Below are 15922 nucleotides of genomic sequence, written 5' to 3' on the forward strand. Positions count from 1 at the left end.
GAAAATGCTTAAGGCATTTGCAGGTGTACAGTTGATACTACAAATATGGGAAACTAGTGTTTTGGGTACAAGTTGCACAGTGCCCCTCTGCCAGGGCTGGGGGCAGGAGGTGTGAAGAGACCGGGGCGCAGGTGGGGTCCGAGGTCCCAGCAGCTGGAGGGGGGCCAAGGGAGGCAGGCTGCACCTGTTCAGTCCTGGACGGGCCATGCCACAGTCAGTCCAGGCCAAATTCAATGTCCTCGTGGCCTGGCCCTGCCCCATGCTTCTTGGGCTCCACTGCAGACAGCGCCTCGTACCCAGCCATGTGGTTCCCTAGAGGGTTCAAGAAGAAGGCCACTGGGCATTCCTGCGTGCAGGTCTAGGACCTGCTGTGGTGCTGCCACCACAGGACCAATACCCACCAGACCTGGCCAGCAGTCTGCAGGACTGCCCGGCAACAGCTGCTGACCCAGGCACATCCTGGCCTGCTTGTCCACACTATGTCCTCCAGTACCAGCACCCACCTGCTACGTCAGGCCTCTGCATGCAGGCCCTACATGGCACATCAGACCTCTGTCATCCCAGCCTCAGGGAGCCCTCTAGAAAGCAGCCCTGTGCTGGCACCCTGTCTTTGCTCCCCCTTGCCAGCCACAACATCCATGGCCCCTCCCTCCTTCACAGTTTGGTCTACTGGCTGAGGGACAAGGAGGAGGTGGCTGAAAATGCTGCTTCCAGACCTGCTGAGCCAGGAGATCTGGGACCCGTGCAGGGGCCTGCACACAGTGCTTGCCTGCTCACACACACATGCACTGGTGGCTTTGGAGCCCTCCACCTGGGAAGGTGATCTGTCCAGTGGCCCTCTGAGTACAGAGCCCAGCGGATGGTCAGCAGTGGGTCCCAGCCAGGTGGGAGCGGCGGCTGCATTACCTGGTGCAGAGACTGCATGGAGGCCACTGTCCCCATCCTTGCTGCTGTTGGGGGGCATCGGGGGGCTGTGTGGCAGCTCGGAGTCACTGAGCTCCTCTATCAGCGGTTGGGGAGGCCCTGCGTCATGAGCTGGGGTCCTCTTGGCCTCCTCTGTGAGTAAGTCTGCAAAAGGCAACGTGGCCTTCACAGATATGTCCTTGGAGATGGCAAATATGCTTGAGAGGGTGTCTGTGGGTGGCTGTCCCAGCACTGAGAGGGGCGGGCAGTCCAGGTCAGGCTCACTGTCATCGCTCAGGTTGGAGACAGCCTCGATCCTTGGGATGCACATTTCCTTTTGGAAACAGGAGAGCTGTGTTGGAACCACACCCTTCCCACAGTTCCAGTCACACTTGGTAACACTGGCAATGTTCAGGGGGGACCAGGGGATCACTCCCTCTGCATCTCTCCAAGCTTCTGGGTCTTTGGGCCCTGTGCCCCAATCCTCTGTCCTTCCCGTGTCCCTGAGCCCCAGCCTCTGCTGGCACATCCCTTAGCCCAGCTTTGTTCACTGTAGTGAGGACTAAGGGCTGATGTGGAAATGCCATCCTGGGCATCATTCCCCTTGGGCATGGCATGGCTCTGGGGGCATTGCAGAGGAGTTCCTGTTAGCTCCCGGCACCCCTGCTCTTTCTCTTTGCCGCCTGCCTGGGCCATTCCACCTGGACACACTCCTGAGATGTGCACAGGGATGGGGCGTCCACGCACAACATGCCCCCGGCTGGACCTGCACGCACAGTGCTACAGCTCAGCCAGAAAGCCCAAGTGGTGGACGGGAAACCCTAAATGAGCAGGAACAAGCAGCTGCTCGTCCATCGGGCCTAAGTCGGCGGGCAGCCCTGCATTCCTCCAAGGAGCATGCTACTGCCAGGTGAAGGAGACGCCTAAGGGATCTTGCCAAGTTCATAGAAAATGCATTCTATGAAAACACTGGGCGCCAGAGCTTTCAAAGCTTTGGGCACCAAAACAAACTCGTCCTTCAATTCCATTTTCCATGTGCTTTGTGAATGACGAGAATGAAAGTGAGATTGGGTGGGCTGTGGGGGACGCACACCCCAATAACCTGACCTGGTCTTGCCCAGATTCTCTTGTGCCATCGATGTCTTCCAAGTCGGGGAGGTCCTAAAAGAGCAGCATGTCACAGGGAGCACATGCACCCCAGGCCCGGAGAGGACCGGAGGAGGCTCCCTTGCCCAGTGCAGAGCAGTGAGCAATCGCCTGACCCGCTCAGACGGCCCCTGCCCGCTACCGGAGAAGCCACCTGGGCACCCCCTCATCACCATCGGGCCAAGAGAGGGAGAATGCCCGAGGTGTGCTGTGGCTGGGGCACCTCCAGGCCCTCCTCGGGGTGCAGGAGAGACAAAGGGACCCCAGGCAAATGTGGGAGTGTCTGAGCACTGTGTGGCACGAACTCATCTGGCACTTCCCCCAGACTTGTACCACTTTCCAGTTATTGTGCTGTGGGCTTTTGTTTGGCATCCTCTGTAGCAACTGGCACAAAAGTGGGGGAGCTAGCATGGTATGTGGAGTGGCTGCACGCCAGTTCCCAGCTGTGTGGCTTTGGACAAGGCATGTCACCTTTCTGCCCTCCAGCCGCCCCCTCCGAAGCTAGGCTGACGGCAGCCTAGACATCTTGGAGTAACTGGCGGGACCACATGAGCAGTAATGGGTTCCACCCAGAACACCAGTGCAGCACAGGCTGGCAACGGCACGGACATTCTAGACATGGTCAGCTCTCAGAAGGGGGAGACCAAGCCGACCTCCCTTCACACCTGAAGGTGCCAGCCATGACCAACTTGGCTCTGGGTGAGTCCCGTGACATTGTCAAACATGGGGCACTCTGAGCCACAGTGTGAGCTTGAGTGGGGAAGTGGGTGGGGGCAGGCTGTGTGCCCCAGGCTGGCCATGAGCACGTACGCTGATCAAGAGCGGCCTCTCCTCCACGTTCATGTCTGTGGTCGCCATGTCTTCGGTTCCAGCTCGGCCGGCTTCGGTGAGCAGGGCACTCAAAGCAGCCACCGGCTCGGGAGCAGCTTCTAAGGAACAATGCCAGTGACTCAGTGGCTGAAACGACAAGCCCTAGGGGAAAAGTGGGTCCTAGGAGCAGTGACAGGCCCTCCTCAGGGGGCTGGAGGTCCGGTGGGGGGCAGAAGCCACAGAGCAACAGCTTGGAGTGGTGCTGCAAAATGTCACAATGACAGTTCTTGCACTGAGTCCCTGGTGAGGTGACCAGATTTATAGTTTAACCCACTTTTTTCTAAAAACACATTTCAGAGATAAATTTACTTGGGTTCAAGAAATTTTTGAAACCCAGGCCTTCTGATGGAAGGGCCTTCAGAAAACCCATGGGAAAAGCCATTGTGTGTGGATTTTGTACTTTTGGCACTCAAACTGTCTCCTTCCACTCCAGACATGCCTCCAGGATGCCTGCCGGGCAGCCCTGCTGCAGACACTGCCAACCTACAGGACCCACGTGTGAGAAGCGACCCGGTATCCCCCGTGCAGCCCCGCCCATATGGGCGCCTCTCAGCATGCCTACCTTCCCTGGCAGCCCCAAGGGCTGGCGGGCTGGGGACTTCGGCCAGGAGGGCCTCCCCAGGCTCCTGATGGTCCGTGCTCCCGACAGCCTGGGCCGGCAGCTCCTCTTCTTCGTAGGCCTTCTCCGGGAACAGCTCATCTTTGGCCTCAAAACTTTCCTCAACAAACAGCTCCATCTTCCGCTGCTTTTCTCCATCCTCTGGTGGCTCATCAGCACCTTCCACGCTGGCACGCCTGCTCTCACCACCACTGGGTGGAGGTGTTTCCCCTGAATAAGGCAAAGACTCAGGTGAGTCTGGCTATGCCTGGCCGACCTGGACATCTATGCTTCTGAGAGCAGAGCCTGGAGCCTCAAGGGGGCTCGTCACAGCACTGCCTGGGAGCCCACGCAGGGTGCTAGGTGGGAAGGAGGGAGGACAGCTGCTCCATGTGGCAGGCAAGGTTGTCAAGAGAGCAAGTCAGAAGATGCAAGTGCTGCATCTGAGGCTTAAGACCTGCTGGTCGGCCTCCCCAATCCAGTGGCTCAGGAGAAAATCAGTGTGTGTGTGTGTGTGTGTGTGTGTGTGTGTGTGTGTGTGTGAGAGAGAGAGAGAGAGAGAGAGAGAGAGAGAGAATGAACACCGAAGAGAGGAGAGAGGTGCAGGTGCAAACAGCTAGGCCACCAGACACACCAGCATCCTCTACTGGAGCGCCAGTTCCAGTCCCAGCTGACTGCTGCCGATCCAGTTAACACACCGGGGAAGGCTGCAGGTGGTGGCCCAAGTACCCGGACCCCTCCCACCCATGCAGAAGGTGGATGGAGTTCCATGCTCCTGGCGACAGCCGGGCCTTGGTCTGGCCAGTGCAGGCATTTGAGGAGTGAGCAGGTAGATGAAAAACAGATCTCTGTCTGTCTAAGGCTGTCTAGGGGCTGGGTGTACTTTCTTAGGGCATTACAAGCTCAGCTGATAAATAAATAAATAAGTAAATAAATCTTTAAAAAGAAACAGTAGGCAGAAAGTAATATCAGTATGCCATTGTAGAAAAGAGATAGAAAAATACCAAGTAACCTTTGGCTTTTCTGTGATTTCATTCATAGCAAACATGTTTTCTTTTCTAAGATTTATTTTTATTGGAAAGTCAGATAGACAGAGAGGAGCAGAGACAGAGAGGAAGATTTTTTACTTGCTGGTTCATTCCCCAAGTGAGCACAACAGCCAGAGCTGCTCCAATCCACAGCCAGGAGCCAGGAGCTTCCTCCAGGTCTCCCACATGGGTGCAGGGTCCCAAGGCTTTGGGCCGTCCTCGACTGCTTTCCCAGGCCACAAGCAGGGAGCTGGATGGGAAGTGGAGCTGCTGGGATTAGAACCAGTGCTCATATGGGGTCCTGGTCACGATCAAGGCGAGGACTTAAACCTCTAGTTTCTAAAATCACTTGAGAGCTCCTGAAATCCTAGTAGCGAGGCATGCTATGAGACTCTTTACTTTTTATTTAGCTTTAAAGATGTACTTGAAAGAGCTACTGAGGCAGAGGGAGAGAGACGGGTTGAAGCTGGGGGCTTCCTCCAGCTCTCCCACTTGGGCGGTCCTCTGGCTTTCCCAGGCTTTTGACAGGGGCTGGATGGGAAGTGGAGCAGTGGGACGGGAGCTGCTGCCCAGGAGATGGAGGTGTTGGTGCATGTCACACCACGGCACCCAGCCAGATGGTCTTTACTTCTAATATTTGATGTCTGACGCCGGTTTGGGGCATAGGATGACAGGGGCAGCTTTTGTTCTGATGAGGTGCTTCTTGCTGGGTTCCCGCATGGGGCTGGTTACCAGGAAGACTAAGCCACTTTCAGAAACCTGAGACTTTCTGTCCCACCCACTGCGGTCTCCAGACCGAGGACGGGGCTGGAAATGAAGCCAGTCTCTCCTGTGCATGCGGGGACGTCTCCATAAAGACCACCGAGCCATGGGGTCAGAGCTTCCGGAGGGTGGGACTCTCGCAGGTGCCTGGCGGGTGGCTGGCTCAGGGCAAGGGGAAGCCGCAGCCTGCCCCTGCACCTTCACTGCAGCTCACCTGCAGCCTTTATCACACCTTTCCCAGCACAAGCAACCGCAAACCCCATGCCTGCTGTGAGCCAGCACAGCACGCTACTGCATTCCAAGGGTGGGAACCACCTGGGACTTGGAATCAGCGTCTGAAGTGGGGGCAGTCATGTGAGGCTGCACCTTCAGCCTGGGCCTGCCTCTTAGGTGGGTGAGGTCGCCTGCAGCTGGATCTGTGGAGAGCTCAGGGACCCTGACCCTCCTGAGCTGCCCAGGGGGCCTCGGGGTGCTGTGGCTATGACTCCTAAGCTCGCCAGGGGCAGACGTGCACCCTCTCGGGTCATATGCTGATGGCACCCACTTCCCGGGTCTGGGAGCTGGGCCTGATGGGAGGACCTGCCCCAAATGGGAGTTGGGGTAAGGCTCCAGGATCTGCGCTGGGGTTGTTCCCCTCCACCACTGCCGCCCTCTGGCCTCACAGCATGCTCATGGCAAGGGGCGTGCCTGCCCGTGACCCTCCAAGACCCGAGAACCCGCGTCCCTTGGGGCTGGGCAGGTCCGCAGCGCCTACCCCTCTCCTGGCTCTCTTTCTGTCTCCTTCTCTCCTCGGCGCGCCGCTTGATCATGGCCAAGGCCTCGATGCTGTCCGTGATCTTCTTCTGCTCCCTGCTCTCCCACCGCTGCCTCTCCTCCTTCTCGGCCGCGTACCCTCCCCTGGCCCAGGCCTCGGCACAAGCTCTGTCAGAAGCACAGAAGAGAGGGTTGAGATGGATTTATCTGGAAGACAGAGTGACAGAGAGATCGTCCAACTGCTTCACTCCCTGGATGGCGGTGCCAGCCAGGGCCTGGCCACACTGAAGCCAGGAGCCAGGAATTCCATCCTGCTCTCCCATGTGGGTGCAGGGGCCCAAGAAGTTGTGCCATCTTCTGCCACCTTCCCAGGTGAATCACCAGGGCGCTGGCTCAGAACACTGGCATTCCAAAATGCAATGCTGGCATCGCAAGTGGTGCGTTAGCCCGCTGTAGCATGCGACTGCCACGACGCTGGCCCCCGGGGGTACAGTTTAGTGTGTCCTGTCTAAGGGCTGGGTGCGCTTTCTCAGTTACGGCACCACAAGCTCAGCTGACAAGAGGCAAACCAGTAACAAGATTCCATCAACATTGAAGCTTCTATAATGCAAAACATACCATTAATAAAGTAAAAAGGCAGGCTGCGGAATGTGGGAAGAGTTTTTGTAAACCATCTATCTCCCGAGGCCTAGAGAAAGGAAGCACCACTCACTGCCTGCTGGGGAGCGAGTCTGAGTCCTGGAAGACTGCAAGCTACCCAGGCATGGGCAGCCTCGGAGAACGCACCACTTCTGCCTTCCAGTCAGCGAGATGACCGCAGAGCCCTGGATCTCAAGGTGGGCACAGGCCAGGTGCCATCTGGGGGCTGGGGCTGGGATCCACAGTGAGCACCAGTTAGCCTGGCATGGGCTGGGACATCAGTGACGCTCAGCAGGAGTGTTCCCAAAGCCCCGGGCCACATTCTTTCTTCTGGACCACCTCGGGGAGTCCTTGGCCAGAGGTCAGAAACATATACCCGGGGTCAAAGGCCTGGAAACACCCGTCCATGCTCCTGTCACGGGCAATTCTATAGCCACAAAGTCTGCATCCTTAGCCAGGCGTAAAAACGCCCAAAGCTCAGCAACGCCAAAAAGGCTGTGAAGCAGGTTCAACTACTCAGCACTACGATGGCAGGAAAAGGCGTCTCTCCTCCTACCTGTCCTTTGGAAAGACGGGTCTGTCATCCAGGTACGTTAGGTGTTTCAGTCGCACGGTGACAGTCCTCCTGTAGCTAGGAATGTGCTTGATCACGGGGTTGCCCATCAAGTTGAGTACTCGCTGTGTGCAAACAAGAACCCAGTCAGCTGGCTGCAAAAACCCATGTGGTTAAGTCACTTTGTATGGTGCAAAAGTCTCATCTGGGCGTGTGCTGGGGAGTTGGGGGAGAAGCATGCCATAGCCTGGATCAGAGACGGGGAGGTGGTCGGTGTTGCCCTTGCACTGTGCTGCCTGACCAGGGCCAGTGAGCGCGCTTGCTTTGCTGCCCCTTCTCCGTTCCTGAAATGAAACTTGATCTAATGATTGTTCCCCTCCCTTCCCAGCCAGGACCTGCTGAGAGCTAAGGCTCTTGGTTCCCAGGGACGGATGCCTGTCTCCTGCAGGGGACCAGGGTGATGAGGAGTCAGCAATGCCTACAAGCCACCATTCCCTGTTACACACTGTCACCTGCCCTCCTGCCCTGAGTATCCCACAGGAAGTGCAAGGTTAGGGTCCTGTGCGGGTGAACCATCTGTTTGCCAGAAGCAAGGGAACGCTTTTCGTGTCCACTGAAGTGGATTTCATCGCCAGGAAAGAGAGACGTACGGAACCCTTCCCACACCACGCCCCACGATGTTCTTGCCATCCTTGCTGCAGGAGTGGGGTGGCTGGAGCGCCCGCTGCATGGGCAGGCCAGGAAAAACGCGCATTGGGATGAGGCATGTGAAAACCCTCGCAGAACAGCTGTATGGAGCTGGACTGTGACCTCCCTGAGAGCCTCGGCCCCCAGAATGGGACTGAGTCTTTATAGAGGCGTCAAGGGAGGGCCTGAAGGTGACATGACCCATGTCAGGACTCAGTAGGCGTGCGGCACAGAGAATGACCGAGGGCAGACACGGGGAGGAGGTGGTAGCAGCCGGCGAGCCCAGCTCGATGGCATCACTGTGCACAGGTGTTTGTCCCTCCTCGTCGCTCACTCTGCAGAGCGTGGCCACCACGGTTCACTTGCTGCCCCTCCTTCACCTGAGTCCATTTTCCCTTGAATCATCCATGCCCTCAGCACTGTGTGCTCGCTTGGATCACTTTTCTGACGCACATCCCAACACGCACGTGTGCCACCAGGGCCTCCACTTATTTCCCTGACAGATGATCAATACTGGGTCAGAGGCCAGCACCTCCTGTCCTCGGTAGCAGGCAGCAGTGGGGGGTGGGCAAAGCCTGCTGATAAGCACAAGCAGAGAAGGAGTGGCCTGCCTGCTATGGAACATCGCATGTCCCCAGGCTTGTCAGTACTGCTGGCACGACTGGCAGGCACACGGGAGCCTCCGCTGGGTCAGCTGATCCCACCTGAACCCACTCATTGACCTGAGCCCCATAGAAAAGAGACAGGCTGGCAAACACCACCAGCCCCCTCACATAAGGCAACACCTTAACGTGAGATCACATGTTAAGTGCCCGGCCCCCCAGCTGCGGCACAGTGAAGGTCAGGCAAGTGGGAGGAGTCCAGGCAGCCCGGTGTGTGGTATGGGACCCCATCTCCCTGTCACAGGAAGGTGGTGGACAACAGGAAGAGGGCACTGCCTTAAAACAAAGCAATCCCAATGCAACATCTGTAGACGCCTTGAGTTTGAATAACCCAGTCGCCCAAACGTGTCTTTAGATGGGAGAGGGGCCGCCGCACCCCCTTCAGCAGCCAGTTCCTGCTCTACTTCTGATCTAGCTGGTTGCTGCTGGCCTGGCAACGCCCACAGTGGGTGGCCCAAGTGTTTGGACCCCTGCCATGTGGACGGAAGACACACATCAGGTTCCTGGCTCCTGGCTTTGGCCTGGCCGGGCTGTCTGGTGATGGAACCAGCAGAGGGGAAGACCTGTTTGTGTCGCCCTCTCTGTAACTGAAATAAATATATATATATATATATTTAAATAGATTAATTAAAGAGATTGCTGCATGTAGATTGGGTAGACTGGGTGTTAAGTGCGCTCATTCTGGCATCTTCCTTGTTGTGGCAGTGGCCTGACTGTGCAGACAAGCAGACACCCCGAGACTCAGCGGCGACGTACCAGATCGGGCATGCGCTCCAGCACGCGCAGGATCTCCGGGTTGCTCAGCCTGTTGTGAGACAGGTCCAAGACGCAGAGCTTCCGGCACTCCTGTAGGTGCTCGATGTCTTCCACCGTCTCCAGGTGGTTGTGGGCCATCTGTAGCGTGTTCAGGACGGGCAGGCAGGCTGCAGGCAGAGGGCGGCAGAGGGCGGCAGGGAGCGGGCAGTCAGCACGCAGGCCTCTGCTGGGACGGTGCGCCACGGGCGGGAGCTGGTCCCCCGCCACTCACCGAGGTTCTCGATGGTCTTGATGTAGTTGTTGCTGAGGTTCAGGGCGTCCAGCTTCTGCAGGGGCTCCAGGTTCTCAATTCTGTGCAGCAAGTTCACTTGCAGGAAGAGGCAGCGCAGTTCCGTCTGGGCCTCCAGGTTCTCGATTTTCTGGATCCCGTTGCACTCGAGCCAGAGACAGCGCAGGCCCGTGTACTCCTCCAGGTTCTCGATGCGATCGAAGCCTGGCAAGGGTGGGGTGGGGGTCTCTCAGGCCTTGGGGTCACAGCCTCCCTGGACCCTGGCTTCTCAACAGCAAGAGCCATGATGGGCAGCCTTACTCATTGGGATTCTGTCACCAAGACAATGAATCTGTCTTCATTGTTCTTGATACCTTTGTCTTTTCCAAACTTGCTGTACACCTATCATGTGGTCTCAGTTACATTTAATTATAGCTGCAGCACAGGTAAGATTTTTTTGAGGTTTTCTTTCAAATCCTTTTAAATAAGAATGCTTACAACATAAGAATTTCCCATGTTGCCTTCCTTCCTGCCCTGCTTTTTTCCTTAAAGATGACCACAAGTGTGACGCAAGCCACATGTGTTCCCGGATGGCACCAAGCGGCCACTCCCTGGGCACGTGTCTTTGCTCGGACTGTTTTCTGTGAAGCAGATGGTGAGTCAGGTCTAGACACCGTCTTCAGGAGACTGGAGCCCCGGCTCTGTCCATCTCTGCAGCCAGTGACATCTGACGGCTCTGTCCCCTTGCTGTCATTGTTGTCCTGCCTACGACAAGGTCCCCTCCCAGCGGGCCTTCTCTCCTTTTCCTGGATTTCTCTGGGAGGGACCCTAGGTCGGGCACTCATTTTGTGCTCACTAGTGTTTCAGGTGCAGTAGGATGGGGACCCACCCTGGGATCAGACAACAACACAGCAGCAGGGGTGACGGGCCGCTGGCAGGGACCAAGGCTCCCTCCTGGGTCTCCCTGTCCCGGGTGCCAGGCTCCCTCCTGGGTACGAGGCTCCCTCCCTGGGTCTCCCTGTCCCAGGTACCAGGCTCCCTCCTGGGTACGAGGCTCCCTCCCTGGGTCTCCCTGTTCTGGATAACTTGCATTGCAGGACGACCCAGTGACTCTCCTGGGTCATGGCCAGTGAGGACTCTGAGGCCTGGCGCTGGGGTGTGGGCCCTCAGGGAGATAGATATTCATGCAGTGACAGGTGACACAGGACCTCTCCCTGCAGCCCTCCTGGCTTTTTGAATCATCCTCCTTAGTCTAACATGTGGATTCCTCTTCCCTCCTGTCATGTGCTGTGCCCCAGCCTGCCCTGCTATCGCCACTGCCCACGTGCAGGCTGCTGGCTGGAAACTTCAGGGGGTGTTTCAAGTGGAGTGGAGGCACCCAGCACGGCCCTGTTACTGTTCCGCCAGCCACTTGTGCTGTGGGAGGCCCAATGCAACCCTGGGAGACCACCCCACACCCCTCGGAACTCACCCAAAGCCATCCTGACCCTACCCCTCCTTTCTAGCTCTGGATTCAAGGCCAGACAGAGGGGGCTCTTGGAAAATAAGCAGCGAATGATTTTATGCATCAACAAATGGCAGGAGAAGTAACTGCCCCAACCTCAGCTCCTCAATACCACTGCCAGGAATGGCCCTGCCCGTGAACCTGAGCTTGAGATGCCAATCTGGAGCTCCAGGGGGTGCCTGTTTACCCCGCTCCAGTCTGAGAATCCTGAGACCTTCTTCACTTGTTCTCCATAACAGTGGGCCTTCACAACATATCCCATTCCTACCCACCCCAAGCTCTTACAAACCAGACCCTGTTGTGAGCAATTCTAAATCAGGACAGGCATGTGGGACATTAAAATCACCACTTGGGACATCTACACCCTCTCCTGGATGCCTAGGTGGATGAGCCCCTGGCACTCTGCATCTGATCCAGGTTCCTGCTGGCGTGTGCCCTGGGAGGCACCAGGCAATGGCTCCAGGACCTGGGTCCCTGTGCTTGTACTGGGACTTGGGTGGGGTCTAGATCTCTCTATCTCTGGAATACAATGAAGGTAATATTTTTTTAATTAAAGAAAAATTCTATGTCCTTAGAAAACATAAATAAAAGCATATCAGTGTGCTGCTTTGGTATTCATATATCCATACTGTCAGGCAAGACCTTTCCTCAGGATAAACACGATTCCTTTTCCATGAATCTCGTATCGTCTGCTTAACAACACGAGCTGGGGCGCAGGGGCGCAGGGCGGATGACGCTGCGTTCGCCCGGCAGCCCGCTCCCGCTGGAGGCAGCTGCCCTGCCAGTGCTCACCTTTAAAGTGCAAATACAGCGTGTCATTCAGCGCTGGGGTGACGTAAAGCTTGTGTTGCTTGCAGAGTTTCTGCAGGAAACGTTTAGTCATTCTGTCAAAGTGGAAAACGTCAGTGAGAAATGTATTTCAGGGGTCAGCACAGTGACACAGCAGGCTAATTCCCAGCCCTGTGGCACTGGCATCCCGTGTGGACACTGATTTGTGTCCTGGAGGCTCCACTTCCATCCGGCTCCCGGCTTGTGGCCTGGGAAATCAGTGCAGAATGGCCCAAGGCCTTGGACCCCTGCACTCACATGGAGACCTGGAGGAGCCCAGGCTCCCAGCTTCAGGTTGGCTCAGTTCTGGCCATTGCGGCATTTGGGGGGTGAACCAGTGGATGGAAGATCTCTCTCTCTCTCTGTAAATCTGCCTTTCAAATTAAGTAAATAAATCTTTAAATTCATTCATCTATCTATCTATCTATCTATCTATTTCATCCTTCCCCAATTTTCTTACCATATTCCTGTGAGAGCAGCCCCAAAATGCTTGGAAAAGGTGTGCTATGATGAAACTGTGTGTGGATTTAAACACTTTTTGGACCAAATTTGTCAGTCCATCTCTCTACAATCTTTTGTAAATTCCCCTGGATGTGCCTTATTTACTTGAAAGGCAAACACACGCACACACACACACACACGCACACACACACACATACACACACACACACACACACAGAGTAGCTATCTCTGGTTCAGTCCCTGAATGCATACAATTTCCAGGGCCAAGCCAGACTGGACCAGGAGCCTGGACCCTCCTCCAGACCTCGCTTGTGGGGAGCAGGGGCCCACACACTGCAGGGGTCAGGGCGCTATCAGTGGAGCGCTGGACTGGAAGGGGAGGTGCTGGGACTTGAGCCACGCACTCCGAGAAGCGATGCAGGCAACCCTGATGGGGCTCTAACCCTCTGTACTAATGTTAAGTTCTCCTTGTTGTTGTTCCACTTTCAGGGCCTCATCCGATACTGTCTCCTTCAGCAGTCTGAAAAATTGCCATATGTGTTCAAATAAAAATACCATTAGCAGTGTCAGGAAGAGAGCTTGCTTTCTTCAGGCCAGCCATGAAAGTTTAATGAGGGAGCGTCCCGAGGGCTGCACCATCCTGGCTCCTCCACTCCACACATCTCAGACACTGGGCAGACAATCCCACCTCCACGAGCTCGTAGGAGAGGCCGAGTCCATCCTTCGCGCAGCACGTCCACGCACCTGGGGCCCCGATCTTCCCTGTCATCATCCCGTGGGGGTGCTAAGTGGCCGTCCGGCCTGCTGTCGCCGCCCTGCTTCAGCTGGTTTTGGTAGGAAGAGTCAAGAGGAGCGACGCAGGCTTCCTTAGCATCACCAATGTCTGTAAGACAAAAGACATCAGGGTCTAGGGAGATCAGATTCACACGTGTCTGCCTTCAGCACGCTGCACACCGGTGCTGCTCCGATGTTCAGCCAGGCGGAGAGCGTGGGCAAAGCCACAGAATGTCCCACCCAGAGAGCTCCTCTCCAAAGCTGCCCTGCAGCCGAGAGCACGATGGGGACACACTTTTCAGTTCTTAGTGTACAGGCATTTGTTATGTTTTCTGTTCTTTAGTTTGTAAATAAATTTTCTTAAAAGGAAACATGTGAAAACACATAGAATAAAGGAAATGTCTTTGGTAAGAAAGAAAGGAGCACATTTAAGTGCATGGAGTTTTTATTTTAAAGATTTTTTTTTTGAAAAGCAAATTATATTTACAGAAAGACAGAAAGATCTTCCATCCAGTGGTTCACTCCCTAAAATGGCTGCAATGGGCAGAGCTGAGCCAATCCAAAACCAGGAGCCAGGAGCTTCTTCCAGGCTTCCCATGTAGGTGCAGGGTCCAAAGGCTTTGGACCGTCCTCCACTGCTTTCCCATGCCACAGGCAGGGGACTGTGTGAGAAGTGCAGCAGCTGGGACTAGAACCAGCGCCCATACGGGATCCTGGCACTTGCAAGGTGATTTAGCTACTGAACCACTGTACCAGCTCCCCACCTTTGTTTTTTTTTTTTTTAAGATTTATGTATTTTTACTGGAAAGGCAGATCAGATTTACAGATAAGGGAAGTCAGAGAGAAAGATGCGTTATTTTTTTTTAAGCCCACTCAAGCCTGGTGCTGTGGGCTGTCAGCTGCTGCCTCGTGTGTGGTCTGTTGAAGCCGACTAAAGGCTCCGCACTGGGATTTTGCATTCCCTGTTTTCCCACTGCGTGCAATGTCTAGTGAATGATTATAGAAGAAACAAACAAACAAACACCAGGTATACACAGTTGATTGGTCACATTAACGAGGACTATATCCAGTAGAGGTCCATCTCATGTCAGATGTGACCACTGCACAAGCCTGCGCAGACAGAGACACAAAGGCTGCATGCCGAAGCTGCCCACGCTGACAGTCGGAAAGCCGCCTGGCAGGGCTGCTGCAGGGGGAACCCAGCCTGGGCTCTCCACCGAGCAGCACTGCTCACCAGGCAGTGGCTGGCCTGCACAGCCAGGGCTCTAGGTGGGTTGCTGACTGGGCTCAGCCACGGTCCAGCGTTCAACACAACAGCTAAGACGTGGCTTGGGATAGTTGAGCTTGAGTCTTGACCCCACTTCTGATTGGTGCGCCCCGCCGGTGTACACCCTCAAGGCACCGGGGTATGTGCCATGTGGGAGACTGCACTGAGTTCCTGGCTTCTGGCTGGCCTGATCCCAATTCTTCTAGGCATTTGGTCTTAGCCAAAAGGCCGAGAAGCGATTGTTGTAGGCATCTGGATGGAAGATCTCTCTGTTCTTTCTTTTTTAAAGATTTATTTATTCGGGCCTGGCGTGATAGCCTAGCAGTTAAAGTCCTCACCTTGAATGCGCCAGGATCCTGTATGGGCGCTGGTTCCCAGGTCACAAGCAGGGAGCTGGATGGGAAGAGGAGCCGCCAGGATTAGAACTGGCAGCCATATGGGATCCTGGTGTATTCAAAGCAAGGAGTTAAGCCGCTAGGCCTCTGTGTCGAGCCCTGTCTCTCTACTTTTTAAATAAGAACAAAAACATGGGGTTCATCCTTTGCCTGTGGTGCCGGCATCCCATATGAGCGCTGGTTTGTGTCCCGGCTGCTCCACCTCCCAGCCCTCTCTCTGCTTGCCATCTGGGAAACCCACATAGGAGACCAGGAAGCTCAGCTGGGCCCACCTCTGGCTGCTGTGGCCATCTGGGGAGTGCATCAGTAAATGGAAGATCTCTTTCCCTCCCTCTCGCCCTGCAATTCTTTCAAGTAAAATAAATAAATAAATAAATAAATAAATTTTAAAATGCAAAGTGGCTTCTTCAACTAGTCATTAAAAGATTTCGCTTAGAGCCTAGTGGGCAAGTCTGTCTTTGAAACCTAATCCTGGAAACTTTGCTAAGAGGACAGGCACTGACCCCCAATACCACCGACCCCTCGGTCTGTACCACCTGTTGGTGGGACCCGTATGTCCTGCAGGCTCAAGGGGAAAGACACCTTCCATCTCACACGTTGAGAGCAATACTGGGATCCTTCAAGACATCAAGTTGAGAGTGGGAAGAACTGCGTGTCGGACAAGAGGCTGGGCTCTGGAGTCACCTGCGAGCCTGGGACCCTGCCCTGTGGAGCAAGTGTCGTGTGGAGCAAGTGTTACAGCCTATTTAAGCCTTGGTTTCCTCAACAGCGGCTGCAGGTGCTCGGCACCCCATACTAGCGGATGCTGAGTGCTGCTGATTGCTGGCTGTGCAGGTAGGTAGCAGGGTGTGGGAGGAGGCTGCAGCGCCCAGTCACAGCGGCCCACCACCCCCCTCGCCCTCCCTGGGGCGACGGTCGGCACCTTCCTTGCGGCCCGCAACGCTCCTGTCCCTGTGGTCACCCGCGGATTCCTCCTGCACGCAGTCCGGCTCCGCTGTCCCGTCGGCCGCTGGCTCCGAGGCCTCGGGGTGCATGTTTGTTCTTCTGACACGGAACACTCCGTATTC

The 15922-nt window shown here is 55.6% G+C and overlaps 1 protein-coding gene across 1 annotated transcript; it reads right to left on the reverse strand.

Annotated features, from left to right (window-relative positions):
- Positions 1-214: 214 nt before the first annotated feature.
- DNAAF1 (dynein axonemal assembly factor 1) lies at positions 215-15889 on the reverse strand. The gene is made up of 12 exons (XM_040982157.1): positions 15778-15889; positions 13164-13302; positions 11922-12013; positions 9629-9850; positions 9358-9524; positions 7256-7377; positions 6062-6228; positions 3482-3748; positions 2860-2978; positions 2011-2064; positions 907-1237; positions 215-312 (listed from the first exon to the last, which is right to left on the reverse strand). The coding sequence occupies exons 1-12, from the start codon at positions 15887-15889 to the stop codon at positions 215-217; spliced, it is 1890 nt and encodes a 629-aa protein (XP_040838091.1).
- Between the last annotated feature and the right edge of the window lie 33 nt (positions 15890-15922).

Source organism: Ochotona curzoniae, unplaced genomic scaffold (assembly GCF_017591425.1).
Source record: "Ochotona curzoniae isolate NIBS_2020 unplaced genomic scaffold, NIBS_Ocur_1.0 contig_3622, whole genome shotgun sequence".
NCBI classification, from domain to species: domain Eukaryota; kingdom Metazoa; phylum Chordata; class Mammalia; order Lagomorpha; family Ochotonidae; genus Ochotona; species Ochotona curzoniae.

Coding starts and splice junctions, on each gene's coding strand:
- DNAAF1 (XM_040982157.1), bottom strand. CDS start 15,889: ATGCACCCCGAGGCCTCGGAGCCAGCGGCCGACGGGACAGCGGAGCCG. Junction 12,014..13,163: donor AGGGAAGATCGGGGCCCCAG/GTGCGTGGACGT, acceptor CCACTTTGACAG/AATGACTAAACGTTTCCTGC. Junction 313..906: donor CCATGCAGTCTCTGCACCAG/GTAATGCAGCCG, acceptor TGAACCCTCTAG/GGAACCACATGGCTGGGTAC.